General features: G+C 41.2%; 3 protein-coding genes across 11 annotated transcripts in view; 1 reads left to right on the forward strand and 2 right to left on the reverse strand.

The window, feature by feature from the left end:
- TMEM217 (transmembrane protein 217) overlaps positions 1–1,840 on the reverse strand; it is a 33,531-nt gene extending 31,691 nt beyond the window's left edge. The window contains exon 1 of one of the 2 annotated variants that reach the window (XM_025418614.3): positions 1,707–1,840. The gene's annotated coding sequence lies outside the window, so the exon portion shown is untranslated. The remainder of the gene's footprint in view (positions 1–1,706) is intronic. The other variant, XM_025418615.3, reaches the window with a different exon arrangement.
- TMEM217B (transmembrane protein 217B) overlaps positions 1–2,564 on the reverse strand; it is a 48,274-nt gene extending 45,710 nt beyond the window's left edge. Inside the window, exon 1 of one of the 3 annotated variants that reach the window (XM_025418618.3) lies at positions 2,469–2,564. The gene's annotated coding sequence lies outside the window, so the exon portion shown is untranslated. Of the gene's footprint in view, positions 1–1,706; positions 1,846–2,468 lie in introns of those variants that run through there. The other 2 variants (XM_025418617.3, XM_025418616.3) reach the window with 2 other exon arrangements.
- Positions 1,908–18,339, forward strand: part of TBC1D22B (TBC1 domain family member 22B) — an 83,339-nt gene continuing 66,907 nt past the window's right edge. For 3 of the 6 annotated variants that reach the window (XR_003124678.3, XM_049092553.1, XM_049092554.1), the window contains exons 1-2: positions 1,909–2,114; positions 16,240–16,296. Coding sequence is in view for 4 of the 6 variants with exons in the window: in XM_049092553.1 (XP_048948510.1) it covers positions 2,059–2,114; positions 16,240–16,296 (113 nt within the window). In the remaining 2 variants the exon portion in view is untranslated. Of the gene's footprint in view, positions 2,115–16,239; positions 16,297–18,339 lie in introns of all 6 variants that reach the window. The other 3 variants (XR_003124677.3, XM_025418611.3, XM_049092552.1) reach the window with 2 other exon arrangements.

Genomic DNA, 18,339 nt, shown 5'->3' on the forward strand with positions numbered 1-18,339 from the left:
CACAGTGAAATGTCAAGTCAATAGGGAGCATCTTCTGGAACATTTCTAAAGCTATGTGAGTAGGCTGTAAAATGGCGGGTGACTTGCCACATGGACTAGTATAAGACAGCTCACATAGAGGGAGACAATTCAGATGATTCCTTGAATAATGAACTCTGAACTGCCTGCCAGTTGCCACCAAAGAAAGGGATCTAGAAGTTGCTATACATTATTTCTTCAAGATGTCAACTCTTGCAAAGCCCAAAATTCCAGCAAAAGTTCTGGCTGTCCAAATTGAAGATTAAACATGAGCTTCAACAAAAACCTCAGGAAACTCCTTCTGGATGGAGCTCAGTGTACAGTGCTGGTCACTGCATTCTAAGGAAAAGAAGAGCCAAAGAAAGGCAGAGAAAACAATTAAAAGGCTAGAGAGGCTTTTGTTAGATGGATTAAACGCCCATAAAAGTGACTGAGATGATGAAAGGCTATGGAAGCTTCAAACAAATTTTTAAAAAAGATTTTATTTATTTATTTGAGAGAGAATGAGTGTGAGAAAGAGCATGGGGGGGAGGTGGGGGGGGGAGAAGTAGGCTCCCCACTGAGCAGGGAGCACCAAAGAAGGTTCAACCCAGACTCTGGAATCACAACCTGAGCCCAAATCAGAAGCTTAACCCACTGAGCCACCCAGGCACCCTGGAAGCTAAAAAAATTAATAGAAAGTAAAAACAGCCCCTTTCATACAATATCAATGTAAAATCAGGGCGCAAAAGAAGCTTGAAATGGGGGTAATGCTAATATAGAAAAAGGCCATTGGAGGGCTTGTGTTCTTTTTTAGACAGGGAGTCCTTAGGTGTTCTCTAATATGTGGGAGGAGGTGTTGTAGTGGTAATTGGAAGTGGGGATGAAGGACAAGCAGTAGTTCTTTGTTGGGATCTGAACTACTCTGGACTAGGGTGTGCTCCCTGCCCACTCCCCGTCTCCCATCCCACCACAATCACTGTGTTCAGAGCAAAAAACACCGACAAAACAAAGAGTTCAAAATGCTGCATCAAATCTCATTCTGAGTCAAAGCTAGATTGAAAATAAATTCAAGGGTGATAGATTTATAATAGACTAAGGGACACTAAAGACTTTTTGGGGGGAGTGGGGGGCCTATAGCCACAATCTTTGTGATTCACGCCTTGGCGATACTCTATGTCCTCGCAGGAAATGTTCCTTGATAGTCTGAATTGGATGGATAAAATAAGAACATGCCTTAACACTGTCAGTATTTGGGTTCTCACAGCCCGAGAGTGGCAGTTAATGGTGAAACAGGGATTAAATCATTTGAATTTTACCCACAACACACAAACCTTTAATGTGATCAATTACCAGAGGAGCGGGAGACCCTTATGAACCAGCCGTTACTCACGTGTTGAACAGTTAGCAACCCTGGGCTATTGCATCTGTACTGATCCTTCTTCATAGGTTAAAAAAAAAAAAATTTCATTCTAAACAGAACGGGGAAATGTGGGGAGGATAATAACCAGAGTGTCATTGATTTGGACACTGCAACCAACACATGGGTCCTTATTTTTAGGTCAAAGATTTATATACATAAATACATATGCTCTCTCTTTCCAAAATATATTAGCCTCAGAAACCTCATCCCTCCCCTCACGCCCCCCTCACGCCCCCCCGCAAAGAAAACAGTCCCTTTCTTCCTTCCCATAGGTCCCTTTCTTTACCTGCTTCTTCCACTCCTAGGGTTAGGGAACTTTCAGCCCCGCCTCCCTGCTTGTCCAAGCTCCGCCTTCCCGGTCCACCTGTGTGCCCAGTCCATGACGTCACCGTTAGGCTTCAGTGGCTTGCAGGATCCCGGCTTCCTATTGGTCTATCTGACCACGGCCTGCGCAGCCCGCCAATGGCAGCGGCGCTGGGTGGGGGGGTGCCCACATCCAAGATGGCGCCCCCAGGAGCAGGGAGCGGGTGACCGGCGGCGGGGAAGCGGCCTGGGTTGGCCCTCCGATTGCGGGGTCCTGGGGGTATCTCGCCGGATACCCCCCTGGCCCGCCTACAAGGCCTTCCCCGGCCAGAGCAATGGCCGCCGAGAACAGCAAGCAGTTTTGGAAGAGGAGCGCCAAGCTGCCGGGGAGGTAAGCCCAGGACGCCGAAAGGAAGAGGAGATTGGACCAAACCCTTGGAGATCCTGAGCCCTAAAGCCCACGGCCCTGGGGCGTCAGCGACCCCGGAGGGCTGGTCTGGGGAGCCTGGACTGGGGGAGCTGGGACTGCGTGGTGGCGGCAGGTCAGCTGTCGGGCAAAGGAGCGGGCAGCGAGCTTTGGGACTGGCTTGGGTGTGGGAGCCGACCGAGGTCTGGGGGCGGAGGGCGCTGGAGAGCCTGCCCTTAGCCGGGAGGTGGCCGGAGTCTGGGCGGGGGGCAGTGGAGTTGGGTGGATGGCCACTGTCGGTCTTGGGTTTGGAGGGTCATCCCCAGAGCTGCCTCTTACTTTAAATAGAACTCCTCCTTGGGGGTCTCCAGCACGCACAGGTGGTTGTTTGCTTCGGGGTGGCCCTTCCCTTGCTGCCTGGCCCGCATCAGTACGTACGAATCTTTCTTTTGGACTCCCAAAAGGTTCTGGTGGGAGCTTGGGATCGTGTTGGGGGCGGGGGGGAGGGGGCGGACAGGAAAAGTGAGGAAAATTCACAAGCTCGACCTTACTTTGTTTTGAGTTGGCCTCTTCCCATTAGGAATTATTACAGAGTGACTCAAGAATCTAGCTTATTTCTTTAGCGTTTTCTATAGATTTGTTCAACCCCAAGTGACCTCTCCCCTCCCCCGCCTCCCCCCCCCCGTCTGCATTGTAAAGCTCTTCTTGTGCAAATGCACAAAATTCTTCCATTCTTCAGTTGTTTAGTTGGAAAGCAGACCTTCAAAGCTACTTGCTCCCCCCCTCCCTTTTGATGTATGTTGAGAGCTTAGCATTTGTACATCCATTAATCTGGTTTATAGTTTCAGTTTGTTTTGGCCAGAGCCCTAAGAAGTAAGTATAAGGGATGTGTATTTCAGTCGTGAAGATTTCTGCCAGCCATAGTCTACTTGGTGATGAAATTCATGTTTGTTGCACCCCCCACACGCTGCCTTTCTTAATTGATTCAGGTCTTTTCATTCAGGGATAATCCTTTGAATTTGTGTGTGTGTGTGTGTGTGTGTGTGTGTGTGTGTTGTTTCGTTTTGAATAGAAAGAAATTAGGGTCAGTGGTGACTATATAGCAGTCTTATTTTACTTAGGATTCTATTAGACATATGGGAATCAGCTTTTAGTAACAGTGTTAAAGTAATGCAAGGGAATGCAGAAATAGCTTCAGATTAAAGGGCTGTGGAATGATAGTGTTAATATTACTGCTGAAGACTTCTATGTTTTTAGATAGGCACCACTTCCTGCCAACTGATTCCTTTTCCTTCCTGATCTAGTGAGCTCTCTCCAGTCTCACAACTGCTGTTCTCTGGGGTTTTCCATGGTGAGATCATTAAATTTTGACATCCTAAGGTTGTAATCAGAATCAGTGGGAAAACTGTTAAATCAGGAAGCAATGTTTGAAATGTGGGACATGGCATGCATGGTCTTTTGTGCCTGATTGAGTGCTGGTTATTATTAACAATTATTTGTTTTCTATATTTCCTGTTTTGGACTATAGGAAAGAGTCAGCTTTTTTTTCAGAGCATTACTTTTGTAATCAGGAGTCTTTTTAGTTTCTTCAAGTTTCTGGCTTCCTTTTTCATTTTGAAGAGGAATATTGAGGAATAAAGGAGAGAACATTTGAGCTCAGAAAGACTTGTGCTATTATTTGGACTCTCTTGCCTGTGTGATCAATGACAAATGATTTACTCAATCTCTGAGCCTCAGTTTCCTTACCTATAAAATGGGAATAGAACTACTTTCCTTAGGGTTACTGTGGGGACTAAATTAAACATCCTATTTGTAAAGAACCCAGGATAGTGTTTATTTAGCACGTTATAGTTACTTGGTAAATACTAGTTATGAGGATTGCTGTTATTAGTAGAGCAAGTAAATATTTATGAGAATGTTTCTCAAATCCTTATTCCAGTACTAGGTATTTATGTTCATTATTTATCTTAAGGCATTAAAATGTTGCCACAATTCGTAACAGTTTTTAGTACCTTGCTGGTTGAAGAGAACTATTGTTCAGCTGTGTCCTTTAGTGGGGAGCCCTAGCATCTTCTGGTTACGGGAGAAAATTAAAGTTTTTTTTAGATAGAAAGTGCTTTGATTTAAGGAAAAGATTAGGGCATTTGCTCAAGAATAGAACTTTTGCATTTACACTCTGTCAATGTTCGTGAAGAAAAACTTTCTCCTGGGTGGGGAAATGACAGAGATGACTGTTTCTAGGTCCATGGAAACCTAGAAGTGAAACTAGTTTTGTCTGCAGTTTGAAAGGTAAAAATTCAAAGTGATGGCAGTTACTTTCAGTTTCTTTGATCATGATCTAGCAACCTTAATGACAACAAATAGGAACTTTATTTAATAAATTAGCCTAAGTTTAAAATGAATTAAACATCTTTTAAAAAAAATAACAGCTTTATTGAGTTATAATTCACATACTATAGAAACACACCCTTTTAAAGTGTACAATTCGGGGGTATTTTGTATATTTATTTAAAGTATAGATGGTTTTGTGCAACCATCACTACTAATTTCAATACATTTTCATCACCCCAGAAAAAAAAACCTTGTATCCGTCCCCTCACCTCAGCCCCTGGCAACCGCTAATCTTTCTATATGTATGGATTTACCTATTCTGGGCATTTCATATAAATGGAGTAACATGAAAAGAGCTTTTATGATTGGCTTATTTTATTAAGCATAATGTTTTCAAGGCTTATCCTTTGTTGTAGCACGTTTCAATATTTTATTCCTTTTTATGTCTAAATATTACATGTATGACTATATCTGATTTTGTTTATCCATTCATCAGTTGTTGACATTTGGATAGTTTCCACTTTTTGGCTGTTATAAACAATGTTATGAAATTCATGTGCAGGTTTTTGTTGGATGTGTGTTTTCAGTTCTTTTGAGTGTATGTAGGAGTGGAATTGCTAGGTTGTACAGTAAGTTGATGGAATTAAACATCTTTTAAAGTTCTCTGTTATTTATAGGAACCTCATGTGCTTAATACATCAAATGGTTCTTGTATAGATGCCTAGAAAGATAGGGGACACTATATACCATGTGGTTAAGAATGCAGGCTCTGGAAACTCAACTGGTAGATAAATAAGTTCTGGGGATATCATGCACGGCATAGTGATTATAGTCAACAGCACTGTATTATAACTTTCAAAGTTGCTAAGAGACTGGATCTTAATCTTACCACAAAAAAGAAAGGATAATTATGTGACTTGATAGAAGTGTTAGCTAATGTTAAGATGGTAAACACATTATACACTTTAAACTTACACAATGTTACATGTTAATTTTGTCTCAAAAAAAAGAATGCAGACTCTGGAGCCTGACTGCCTGGGTTCAAACCCCAGCTCTGATACCTTCTAGCTGTGTGACTATGGGCAAGTTATGTAACCTCTCTGTGCCTCAATCTCCTTATCTGTAAAATGGGAACAGAGTATCTACCCCCATAAGGCTGTTAGGAGGATTAATGAGATACTGCCATAGGAGGTGCTCAATAATATTAGCTATTATGAAAATGATAGTTGTGGATTATAGTAGTTCCTTTTTTTTATTTGTTTCTCCCCCTCACTTTGGTTTCTGAAACTGGAATTCGAAGACTTTGATCAGTGGTGTGTCTGGAGCCCATGTTGAGTCTTGGGTTAAAAAAAACAGCAGAGCACCACCTATTGTTAATGAGGCAGAGGGTTTACAGAGACACAGAGAAGCCTAATGCAGGGCAGCTATGGCTATAAGGTGTTCATTATTGGCCAGGAGTATGATTGTGAGCAGTGGTCCTCAAACTTTATTGAGTCACCTGGAGGGCTTGTTGACACATGGATTGGCAGCTCCATATCCAGAGGTTCTGATTCAGTAGGTCTGAGGTGGGACCTGAGGAGTTGAGCTTCTGAGAAGTCTCCAAGTGATAGTGCTACTGCTAATCTGGGAGCTGCACTTTGAGAACCACTGGGATAAGAGCCGTGAATTAAATTGAAAGAAACCTGAGTCCTCGTGTTGGGAACACTTGCCATGTGGATCTTGAACAATGAATGCCTCTCCTCTTGGCTGTCTGGTAGGCATTTCACACTTAACACATCCACACAGAACTCTTAATTTCCACATCTGCCCTCCATTTGTTCCATCTACTTAACGGTCCCACCATTCATCAAGTTCCTGGGACCAAAAATCCTAATGTTTGATTCTTTTCTTTCCCTTCCTGCCACACCAATTCAAAGGCAAGTCCTGTTGGGTGGTCATAATCTACCCTGAATCCAAACCATTCTCACCACTTCCACCTCTACTGCCATGGATCAGACTGAGTCCTCTCTTGCCTGGACTACTGCTGTAGCCTTATAATTGGCGTTCCTGCTTCTCTTCCTGCCCCTCTGCAGACCTTTTTCTCTTTTGTAATTAGAATGAAATCCAAACTCTAAGTCTTCCAGGCCTCCATGTTGGAAAGAGAGCCTGAGTTAAGGATTGTGATAATTACTCCAAGAGCAATGGGATGCCATTAGAAGGTTGGTGGGGGCTGTGGCACAATCAGATTCGCATTTATAAAAATACTCCAGCTGCCCTGAGGAAAATGGTTTGGACCAGTGTTTTCAACAGTTAGGGGTGGGGGAGACGGTTGGTGTTTTGGGTGGGTTAAATCTGGACTGTACTGGATGGTAGGATATTTAACATTCTTGGTCCTTGCCCACTAAATGCCAGGAAGACCCACCAGTTATTGGGACAAACACCTTTCCCACGTACACGTTTCCAAACATTCCAGCCACCACCCACCCCTGACCTCTATTGGGGATCAGAGTACTATAGTTAGGTGGCCACTGCAATCAATAGAAGGAGAAGTGATAATGGCTTGGACTAGGGCAGTGGCAATTAGAGGTCAAGTTTGAGACTGTCAATAGGACTTGGTAAACCTTTGGATTTGGGGAGTGAGGGAGAAGGAGGTGCTATTCCCAGGTTTCTGACTTAGGTGGTCCGGTAAGATTGTGATATCACATACTCTGAGAAAAAGCTAAGTTTTAGGACAAAGTACTTAAATACTCCATGCTCAATTTCCTTATCTATGCAATGAGAGTTTTGAATTCAGTGACCTCTAAGGCTGAAGCTGAGTGCTAAATTTAAAGTTACCAGCTCCAACTTGTATTAGTGGATGTTTCTCTTTGCTGTGCCATTCACACCAGTTATGCCTGATAGATAGGAGTAGATGGTATGGGGGCCACTGAGGTGGGCTTTTCTACCTCGTGCTTTTGGAAGTAGTGAATTGCTGGCCCCACGAAGGTCTGAGTGTTGTGAAGTTGTAGAATGTTAGAATTTGACCCTAAAGCCACTGTAAGTAAGGAAACAGGCCAAAGAGGGGAAGTGACTTGCCCCAAATCACATTGCAGAACTTCAGATATCTTGACTCTGAGTCCAGTGCTCTTTCTACTATTTCTTCTGCCTTTTGTCAATCTCTGCTAAGATTAGGAAACCTGACAAAGCACCTCATCCAGTCCAGGGGTGAGGGCGTTTCCAGTGAAAAGATGTAGATAAGACCTGGAATGGGAGAGACACATGTGAGCCAAAGCCTGGCTCATTTCCCACATTCTGATTTCCAGACCTGGGAAGGGCTTCTCCTTTTTAAGCAAAAGTGTTTATTATTATTTTTTAAAGTTTTATTTATTTAATCTCTATACCCAACGTGGGGCTTGAACTCAGGACCCCAAGATCAAGAGTCACATGATCCTCTGAGCCAGCTGGGTATCCCAAGAGGGTTTATTGTTAAAATTAAGGAGCTCTCTTTAGCATTAAATGAAGTTGAGAAAAGTGTCGAATCACTTAAATTAGGAGCCTGTAGATTTTCAACTAAAACCTCTGTCATTTGGTTATTTTCCATAACATTTATGAATCTGATCATGGATTCAGTGTTATGCTCCCAGCCTGTCTGGGCAGGTACATTATATTACAACCTCTTCTTAGCTTGGAAATATTTTAATGGTAAAGTAAGTTACTAGCAGTTACTAAGTTATCACTGAAGCAGTGTAGAACCCCAGCTCTGTAAGACTTCCATCAAGTGAGTGTATGAGCCTAAATCAATTGCCAACATGCTTGGCTTTCAAATGAATAGGTTTGATCCCATATTTGCTTTCACTCCTTTGTCAGTTCTAAACACTTGTTGATTTTTCCTACTGAGTGTTTTGCACTATTGCAACTGTACAAACCAGCTATGCCAACACACCCTGTAGTTTTGGTTTTATTAGGGAGAGTGTCAGAGGTTGACCAGGATTTTGGTCTCTTGTCTCTGTTGTGGCATGTGCTGTGGCATTCATTTCTCTGCACATGAGGTGTGATTTCTCCAAGATGCGGGCTTTGCCTCTAGTGTTGAGGTCTAGCAAGCCAGGAGCCTGCTCAAGCAGAGGCCTGGGGTTTGCAGAATTCCCACCTTAACTCACTAAGCATTGTTAAGAAGTGCCTGGTGGGGTGTGGTGCACTGTGCCAGGTGGTGAGGGGACTGCAGAAAAAAGAGGTGGCATCACCACTGTTCTCTAGAAGCTGAAAATCTGCTTGGCACCCTGGCTTCCCCTGGTGACGATGCTGGGTATCATTGACTCTCTGGTTTCTCCCCTGCACATATGTTACTGTGTAATCAGAAGAAGAAAAAAAAAAAAACCCTAAAAAGTGCAGCTGGGTGAAAATACACTGTTGAGTGAGAAAAGCAAGATGTGGAAAGATAAGTTATGTGCAATCTTTTGTGTATAGTTTTAAAACAAAACAATATTGTATGTTGTTTATGTGAATGTGTGTAAAAGTATAAAAACAGTTGGGAGAGGGATTTCATACCCACTTCAGGATAATGGTTATCTCTTGGGAAGAAAGAGGAAGAGGACTGGGGACTGCAATTGGGACATCAGAAGTCTCCTTCATGCTTTATTTTCTTAAATGTGACACGTATTAACATTTGTTAAAGCAGAGTGATAGGTTCCTGGATGTTTGATAATTTTTCTCTGCATTTTTCTTTTTGTTTGAAAAAGTGAGTAAACTGCTTTCTATACTTGTGTGGAGCAAATGTTTTATGTAGCGAGGAGCAGGGAGGGGCAGAGGGAGAGAGAGAGACAATCTTAAGACAGTCTTTAATCTATATGCCCCAACGCAGGGCCCCATCTTACGACCCTGACATAACCTGAGCCAAAATCAAGAGTTGGACAGTTTATGCAAAAAAAAAAAAAAAAAAAAAAAAAAAGTTGGACACTTAACCAACTGAGCCACCCAGTAACCCCTGGAGCATATGTTTTTTTAAATTTTGTGTTGGAGAGACCAGTTAGCCAGCCATGAAGTTAAGTAATATTTAATGGAGCATATAGGGGGCACCTGGGTAGCTCAGTTGGTTAAGCATCTGACTCTTGATCTCAGCTCAGGTCTTGATCTCAGGGTCGTGAATTCAAGCCCCACATTGGGCTCCGTGCTGGGTGTGGAGCCTACTTAAAAAAAAAAAAAATAACATTTGTGATTACTAGTCAAAATAAGTCAAATGTATAGTGTGGTGCCACTTATATAAAGTTTTAAGAACATGGAAAACAGTATCATATATTGTTTAGGGATACAAATATGGAAAAATAACATAAAAACAAAAAAGGGGGAAAATGCTAGATTCAATAAAATATCTTCTGAGGGCAGTAGGGGTGTGTGAGGTTTGAACTCCATAATGTCTTATTTCTTATGTACATATGAGTTGCGCACCAACCCAGGTGTACCTTATATTATGATCCAAATCAAGTTTATTTTTAAAAATGATTTACTGCAGGCAGCCCGGGTGGCTCAGCGGTTTAGCACTGCCTTCAGCCCAGGGCGGGATCCTGGAGACCCTCGAGTCCCACATCGAGCTCCCTGCATGGAGCCTGCTTCTCCCTCTGCCTGTGTCTCCGCTTCTCTCTCTCTCTCTCTGTCTCTGTCTCTAATAAATAAATAAATAAAATCTTTAAAAAAATGACTTATTGCTTTTAATAAGTAAATAAGTAATAAGCACTCTAAGTCTTAATTTATGTATTTTAGGGAATCTGAGAAGGCAACAGTTAGTGGGTGCTGGGGGCTAGCATCCGGGAAGATCTCACGGTGGGGTCGGGTGCAGTATAGAGCTTGAAGGGAATGTTTCAGATTGGATATGATATTTAAATGGGAGAGGAGCCTAATATAGTAGCTAAGATGTGTTGGAATGCAGAATGGAGACCAGCCTGCTCCAGAATTGAGTGTGATTTGGGAATTTGGGAGGATGGTTCAGGCTGACAAGTGAATTATCAATGCCAGGAAATTGAGCACCTTAATCACCAGGCTTCCAGTCTGTCTTCATCTTGTCTCTGTGATCATCTTGGTTTCTCTTCTAATGTCTTGCCTCTCCCTTTGAGATTCAACAAACTGATTAATTAAAGTGTTCCAGATACAGATACATCATGGTTCAGTTCAAAAGTGTGTTAACAAATTCAACTTGGGTTCTGATACCTTTGCTGAGAAAATCTCTTGCTTATCTTGGCCTTTCTGGCTGTGCTAGCACGTTGGGGTTGACCTATTTAAAAAACAGTCTACTGTGATTTTAAGGCCCCCTTCCTGGATAGTAATTAATGGCCTTTGGCTCTTAGGTCTCCGCAATTAGGATTGCTTTTTTTTCTCATGGATTACTGGTAGCTGGTAAATTCTTTCAAAAGAGAGAGTCTAAGGACCCTTTCATTTTTCTACCCATTCACCTAACCTAACCAGCCCATTGAAATCTTCCTGCAGAGTTTATCATCGATCTTTATATTTTGCTGTAAAGAGGCCTGTGGACTTGGAGAACTCAAGTGTACTCATCTTAGAGTATTTGCAAAGGTTGAAATACAAATCAATGGCCCTACATGAGAGACATCTAACTCTGGGAAACGAACAAGGGGTGGTGGAAAGGGAGGTGGGCAGGAGGTTGGGGTGACTAGGTGACGGGCACTGAGGGGGGCACTTGATGGGATGAGCACTGGGTATTATGCTATATGTTGGCAAATTCAACTCCAATAAAAAAAAATAAAAACAAAACCCCACAAATCAATGGCCCTTTTTAAAAAGTTTAATTTTACTTCCAGTTAACTAACATAGTGTTGTATTAGTTTCAGGTGTATAGTGTAGTGATTCAGCAATTTCACACATCACCCAGTGCTCATCACATCAATGCACTCCTTAATCCCCATCATCCGTTTAACTCATCCCCTCCCACCCCTCTGGTAACCATCAGTTCTCTATAATTAAATATCTTTTTTGGTTTATGTCTCTCTTTCTCTTTTTCCCCCTTTGCTCATTCATTTTGTTTCTTAAATTCTGCATATGAGTGAAATCATATGGTATTTGTCTCTCTTGAGCTGACTTATTTTGCTTATAGCTTTATACTCTCTAGCTCCAGCTGTATGGTTGCAAATGGCAAGGTTTCATTCTTTTTATGGCTAAATAATATTTCATTGTCTGTATATCACATCTTTTTTTTTTAAAGCTTTTATTTATTCATGAGAGACAGAGAGAGAGAGAGAGGCACAGACACAGGCAGAGGGAGAAGCAGGCTCCATGCAGGGAGCCCGGCATGGGACTCAATCTCGGGTCTCCAGGATCACACCCTGGGCTGAAGGTGGCGCTAAACCACTGAGCCACCCAGGCTGCCCACATTTTTATCCATTCATCAACCAGTGGTCACTTGGGCTGCTTCCATATCTTGGCTATTGTAAATAATGCTGCTACAAACATAGGGGTGCATGTATCCCTTTGAATTAGTGTTTTCGTATGCTTTGGGTGAAGACCTAGTAGTGTGATTGCTGGTTCTATTTTTAATTAAATTTTTTTATTTGTTGTTTTTAGTAATCTCTATAACATGGGGCTTCAACTCATGAAGCCCAAGATCAAGAGTCACATGCTCTTCCAACTGAGCCAGACACATGCCCCAATTTTTAACTTTTTGAAGAACCTACGAACTTTTCCAGTGGTTGTACCAGTGTTTCTTTTTCTCTATATCCTTGTCAACACCTGTTTATTATATTGTTGATTTCATTTTATTTTATTATTTTTATTTTTGTAAAGATTTATTTATTAATTTGGGGGGAGCAGAAGGGGAGAGGGGGACAGAATCTCAAGCAGACTCAGCACTGAGCATGGAGCCCAATTGTGGGGCTTGATCCTGGGACCCTGAGATCACGACCTAAGCTGAAGCCAAGAATGGGATGCTCAACTGACTGAGCCACCCAGGTGCCCCTTGTGTTGTTGATTTTAGCCATTCTGACAGGCATGATATTTCATTGTAGTTTTAATTTACATTTCCCTGATAAGTGATATTGAACATCTTTTCATGTGTCTGTTGGCCATCTGTAGTCTTTTTTGGAGAAATGTCTCTGTGTGTCTTCTGACCATTTTTAAGTTGGATTATTTGATTTTGGGACATTAAGTTTTATAAGTTCTTTATATATTTTGGATACTGACCCTTTATCAGATATGTCATTTGCAAATATCTTCTTCCATCCTGTAGGTGGCCTTTTAGTATAGTTCCAATAGTGTATTTTTGCTTTTGTTTCCCTTGCCTCAGGAGACCTATCTAGAAAGAAGTTGCTATGGCTCATGTCAAAGAGTTCTGTGTTCTGTTCTAGGATTTTTATGGTTTCAGGTCTGACATTTAGGATTTAATCCATTTGGAATTTATTTTTGTGTATGGTATAAGAAAGTGGTCTAGTTTCTTTCTTTTGCACATTGTCATCTGGTCTTCCCAACACCATTTGTTGAAGAGACTGTCTTCCCATTGGATATTCATTCCTGCTTTGTCAGAGATTAACTGACTATATAGTTGTTGTGGATTTATTTCTGGATTTTCTATTCTGTCCCATTGATCTATGCCTTTTGGGGGTTTTTTGTTTGTGTTTTCATTTTTGTTTCAGCCTTCATTCTATAAGCTGGACTTTCACATTATTCTTTGACCCATTTTATTTTCTATCTTCTTTTGATCCGTTTTATTTTCTTTCTTCTTTTCCTCTACCTACAAGACTCTATAAACATGTTAGAGTTGTATTATATATATCTCTGTAGTAGTATATGTAATAGTTTGTTTACAAATTACTGAATAACTTTTTAGAAAAGTCTGGGGAGTTAGAGATTCTTAATTGCTAAAAAGATCAGGGCTATATCCATAAAGATTGTCATAGGAACATTCTCTCTGGAATCTGGAAATCAATGCAAAAGTGATTGAAATGGCTGCATTTTTTGTTTAAAAGCAACTTTAGGATCACATCTGTTATGTCAAACAGAGTACTTGGTAGTAAACTTGTTCTACTTTCTAAGTGTTGGGTAAGGAATAAATTATCAAATGGGAGGGAGGAAGAAAGCCAACATTTCTTGGACACCGAGTGTGTGCCAGGTAGCATTCTGATGTTTGCAAATCTGCCTCATTACCTGCTGGTATTACTACCTGCCAGGAATTGTGCTAAAGGGCTTTTTACACGTCGTCTCATTTAAACCTCCCAACCCTCTTAAGATTGCTTAATTTATTTCTTAAAAAGGTAGTACATGCACATGATAGTAATTCAGGAAGGCACAAAAAAGTTTGTAGTAAAAACTCAGCCTCTGCTGCCACGCCCTCCACTCCTCCAGTTCCTCTTCCAAACTCCTGCTACTGGTGTCTTGGGTATTCTCTCAGAGATACTCTAAGCATATATAAGTAGGCAGATATGTTTTATGTTCAAGGTTTTTCACGGAATGGTGACATGTTATGCATACAGTTCTGCATCTTTTTTTAGTTCATGTCTTAGAGTTTGTTTCATGTCAGTGGGTATAGAATGGCCTCATTCTTTTTAACTGATATACCCTAGTTAACCAGTCCCCTCTTTCACCGTAAGGACTATACTTTGGGAGGGGTGTGTGTGTGTGCATGTGTATATTCTGATAATTGGGGAAGTCTGTGTTTTTATTCTAGTGATTGCATTTGTAAGTATAACTTTATAGCATATGTCTTGAGACATCTATTGACTGCCTACCACGATCAATGATGAAATTAGTAGTTATATTTCCTGTCCTTTCCTCATCTGCTGTTAGTCCAATTACATTATTTTTTTCAGTTTTGCCTTATATCCTAAAACATACTTATACTTCTGTTACTTGAGCTATTGGCTTACATTTTTTAAATTTAAATTCAATTTAATTAACATAGTGTATTGTTTTAGAGGTAGAATTCAGTGATTCATCAGCTGCACAGAACACCCAAGTGCTCATTACTTCAAGTGTCCTCCTCTATGCCCATCACCCAGTTACCATGTCCCCCCACCCACCTCCCTTCAGCTATCAGCTTTAAGCATCTTTTGAGCCTTGTCAGCAAAAGATGAGGAAATCAGCATACTTATTCATTCTGTCCTCTGTCCCATTTTAACCTTTGCCAATTACATAGTTTTCACATTTCCTTCTCTAACCATAAAGCGTCAAATTTAAGAGTTAGTCTTCAGACTAAACCCATTAAATGCCCTGCACCAGTTCTTTTGCTATAGTTTCTCCATTTAGCTCATTGTTCATTGAAGTTTTTCTTCTAGTAGTTTCTTCAGGAAAGAGTCAAGGAAATCGTATTTCCTGACTTCTTACATGTTGCAACATGTTTTTCTGTCACCTTTGTATTTGAACAACAGTTTGTCTGGATATGTAGTTATTCTCTGGTCACTTTTTTTTATTGTGACCTATTACATGAAACAGCTGTGAGATATAACTTGATGAATAATCATGAGGTGAGCACCCCAGAAGCCCCCTTGTGTCTGTTCTCAATCACACTTCTCTCCTTCTCTCAAAAATAACTATATCCTTTTATGTTATTACTCTTTGCTTTGTGATGTTACTACGATGGATGCATCCCTAAATGATATAAATGCTTTTTGCCTGTTTTTGAAGTGCATTTAAGTAGAATCATACACTATTTACTCTTATTTTTTTGCTTGTTTTGCTCAACATGACATTTGGAAGATTCATGCGTATATTACTTATAGCCCTACTTCATATGTTTATGTTGCCCTATAATCTATTATATGAGCATATTACAGTTTATTTTCTGTTGGACACTTGGGTTATTTCTAGTTTCTGGCTAACAATACCTATAATGCTATAAATAGTTTTATATATGCCTCCTGACACACATATCTATGTATTTCTCTTAAGATATAGATTTGAGAATGAAAATACTTGGCCTTAGGGCAGGTGTATTTCGTTCTTCCTGGATATGGCCACACTTTTTGGAAGTGGGTTGTAGGACTTTATACCTGCACCAGCTCAGAGTAAGAGTCACCTGGGTCATCCTTCCCTTGATATCTAGTGTCGTTTCACTATCTTTTAGCCCAAGTGATTCTTTAGGAGTTGGTGATGCTCCCATTTTACAGTTGAGAAAATGGGTTCGTAGTAGTCAAGTAATTTAGTGCAAGTTTACAGAGGTGATGAATGCCAGAAACTATGCTCTCTCTAGCGCCAAAGCCTGTTATCTTTCCATACTGTCTTCTTTACAGATAGGACTTCCAACAGACAAGTAGGTATGTAAGGCACTGAAGCCCCAATGGAAGATGAACATCTTCAGAGGCTTTATTTCTTTACTTATTATTTTTTAAAGTTTATATATTTAAGCAATCTGTGCACCCAACGTGGGGCTCGAATTCATGATCCTGAGATCAAGAGTGTCACGCTTTACTGCTTTACCGACTAAGCCACCCAGGTGCTGCCCCCCCCACCCCAGTTTTTTTTTAAAGAGAGACTTTTTTATTTTTTTTTAAGATTTTTTTTTTTTTTTTAATTTACTCATGAGAGAGAGAGAGAGAGAGGCAGAGACACAGGCAGAGGGAGAAGCAGGCTCCATGCAGGGAGCCCGACATGGGACTCAATCCGGGGTCTCCAGGATCAGGCCCTGGGCTGAAGGTGGCGTTGAGCCACCCGGGCTGCCTGAGACTTTTTTATTTTTAAAGAGCAAGTTGCTGTCCTTTGGCTTGGATGTAGTTGTTCTTGGAGGTAACCTGTTTCTCAAAGTCCCTTCCAATTTTATGATGCAGATGGTACTTACTCAACATGTTTATCACTCCTGATAGCTTGCTTCTTTCTTTTTTCTTGCTTTCAGCATCCAGCCTGTGTATGGAGCACAACACCCTCCTCTGGACCCTCGGCTCACCAAAAAGTAAGTCACGATATTTTTCAATTCATGCATGTACCTCTTCTAAAATTTCTAAACTTTTCCCTACTTTGTTGAAATGACAGTTTCCTCTTTGATCTTTTCTACCTTGTCCCTTGCTCTGTTTTTGATCAGAAGATAAGCAATCTTCCTACCTCTAAAGAGTCTGTTACTAAGTGGGAAGTTAACTCACATCAGATTTTGTTTTCCTACATTGGAAGCTGGTATATGCAGGGTTTGGTGTTGATTAAATATGGTCCCCAGATTGGATGATTGATGACTTTCTTCTGGTTTCTGGGGTTCATTGCTTCTGAATATATATAGAGGTCTGCCACCTTTTCCTCACTTATGTTATGAGAACTAAGGCAAACAGAATATAATTGTAGGGCTGGCATTCTTCAGGTCCTCTTTTTCTCTGACACCCTGAAAGAAACCCAGCCATACAGTAGAGTTAAAAAAGCTCCTTGGAGGTTAAAATTCTAATAAATTATTTTCAAATACAATAGAAACCTTGGTAAATCTAAGATGGGTGGGTGTATCTTCATACCCCTAATTATCACTTTACCACTCCTTTCTCTCATGGGCCATCATTCAGCCACAATGACTTAAATGAGGAGATGGGTTGTCTTTTCAGATTTTCTAAGAACTTTGGCCTCTACCTCTGGACATGCTAATTTTAGAGACTTATTTCTAAGAAAGCTGTAGTTTGTAGTGAAAGCTGAATGATTTGAGAGGTAAAGACTTAGGTTCTCATCCTTCTGGGACCTGCATAATAATTTCTACCCCTTCTCCCTTCACAGTCAAGGAGGAGTAAAGATAATGTATATTAAAGTATTTTGAATACCTACAGAAATGCTCTGTCAGATGTACATTATCAGTATTTTAATATTTGAAAATAAGTTAGCGGATTTTTTTTTAAAGATTTTATTTATTTATTTATTTATGAGAGACAGAGAGAGAGAGAGGCAGAGACATAGGCAGAGGGAGAAGCAGGCTCCATGCAGGAAGCCTGATGTGGGACCCGATCCCAGGTCCCCAGGATCACACCCTGGACTGAAGGTGGCACCAAACTGCTGAGCCACCCGGGCTGCCCAGTTAACTGATTTTGTGGTGAACTTTCTGTAATTCTATCAACTCATTTTTTTTTTAAGATTTTATTTATTTATTTGAGAGAGAGAGAGAGAACACGACTGGGTGGGGAGAGGCCGAGGGAGAGGCTGAGCAGGGAGCCCAATGTGGGGCTCAATCCCAGGACCCTGGAATCATGACCTGAGCTGGAGGCAGATACTTAACCGACTGAGCCACCCAGGCTCATTGTTTTGCAATTTGGCCAGGCACCCCTCTACTCATTGTTTTGCAATTTGGCCAGTATGTGGCAAGGTACAGTCTTCTGAATTACTATGGAAGCGTGACTGCTGTTCTTTTCTGTAATGCAGTTTTTATTCTTTTATTTTTATTTTTTAATTTTATTTATTTATTCATGAGAGACAGTGAGAGAGGCAGAGACACAGGCAGAGGGAGCAGCAGGCTCCATGCAGGAAGCCCGACGTGGGACTTGATCCTGGGTCTCCAGGACCACGTCCTGGGCCGAAGGCAGTGCTAAACCACTGAGCCACCCGGGCTGCCCTGTAATGCAGTTTTTAAATCAGAAACCACTAGAGTATAAGTTCTTTGAGGGCAGGGACTTTGTTTTATTCACCACTATGCGCTTAGCACCTAGAACAGCATGTGACAACCAGTAGGCATTAAGTAAACATTTATGGAATGAAGGAGTGAAATCATGGGCTTTACTTCAGTGCTTCTTAGCTTGTACCTTGCTCTTCTTAGCGGAGGAATATGTTCTCTTTGACATTTCCATTAAATAGAATGAATCCTGTTTTCTCATTTTACCAGTGATAGACTATCTGGTCAGTTGGCCAGGGGATCAGGCACTACTCAACATTCTTCCCTGCCGCCTGCTTCCTCTTGCCCAAGAGCCATAATTTTATTTAGCTACTGAGCAGGTGAAATGTACTTAGAGCAGGCATCCATATTAGTTTCAGCCTTTTA

This window comes from Canis lupus, chromosome 12 (genome assembly GCF_003254725.2).
Source record: "Canis lupus dingo isolate Sandy chromosome 12, ASM325472v2, whole genome shotgun sequence".
NCBI lineage: Eukaryota > Metazoa > Chordata > Mammalia > Carnivora > Canidae > Canis > Canis lupus.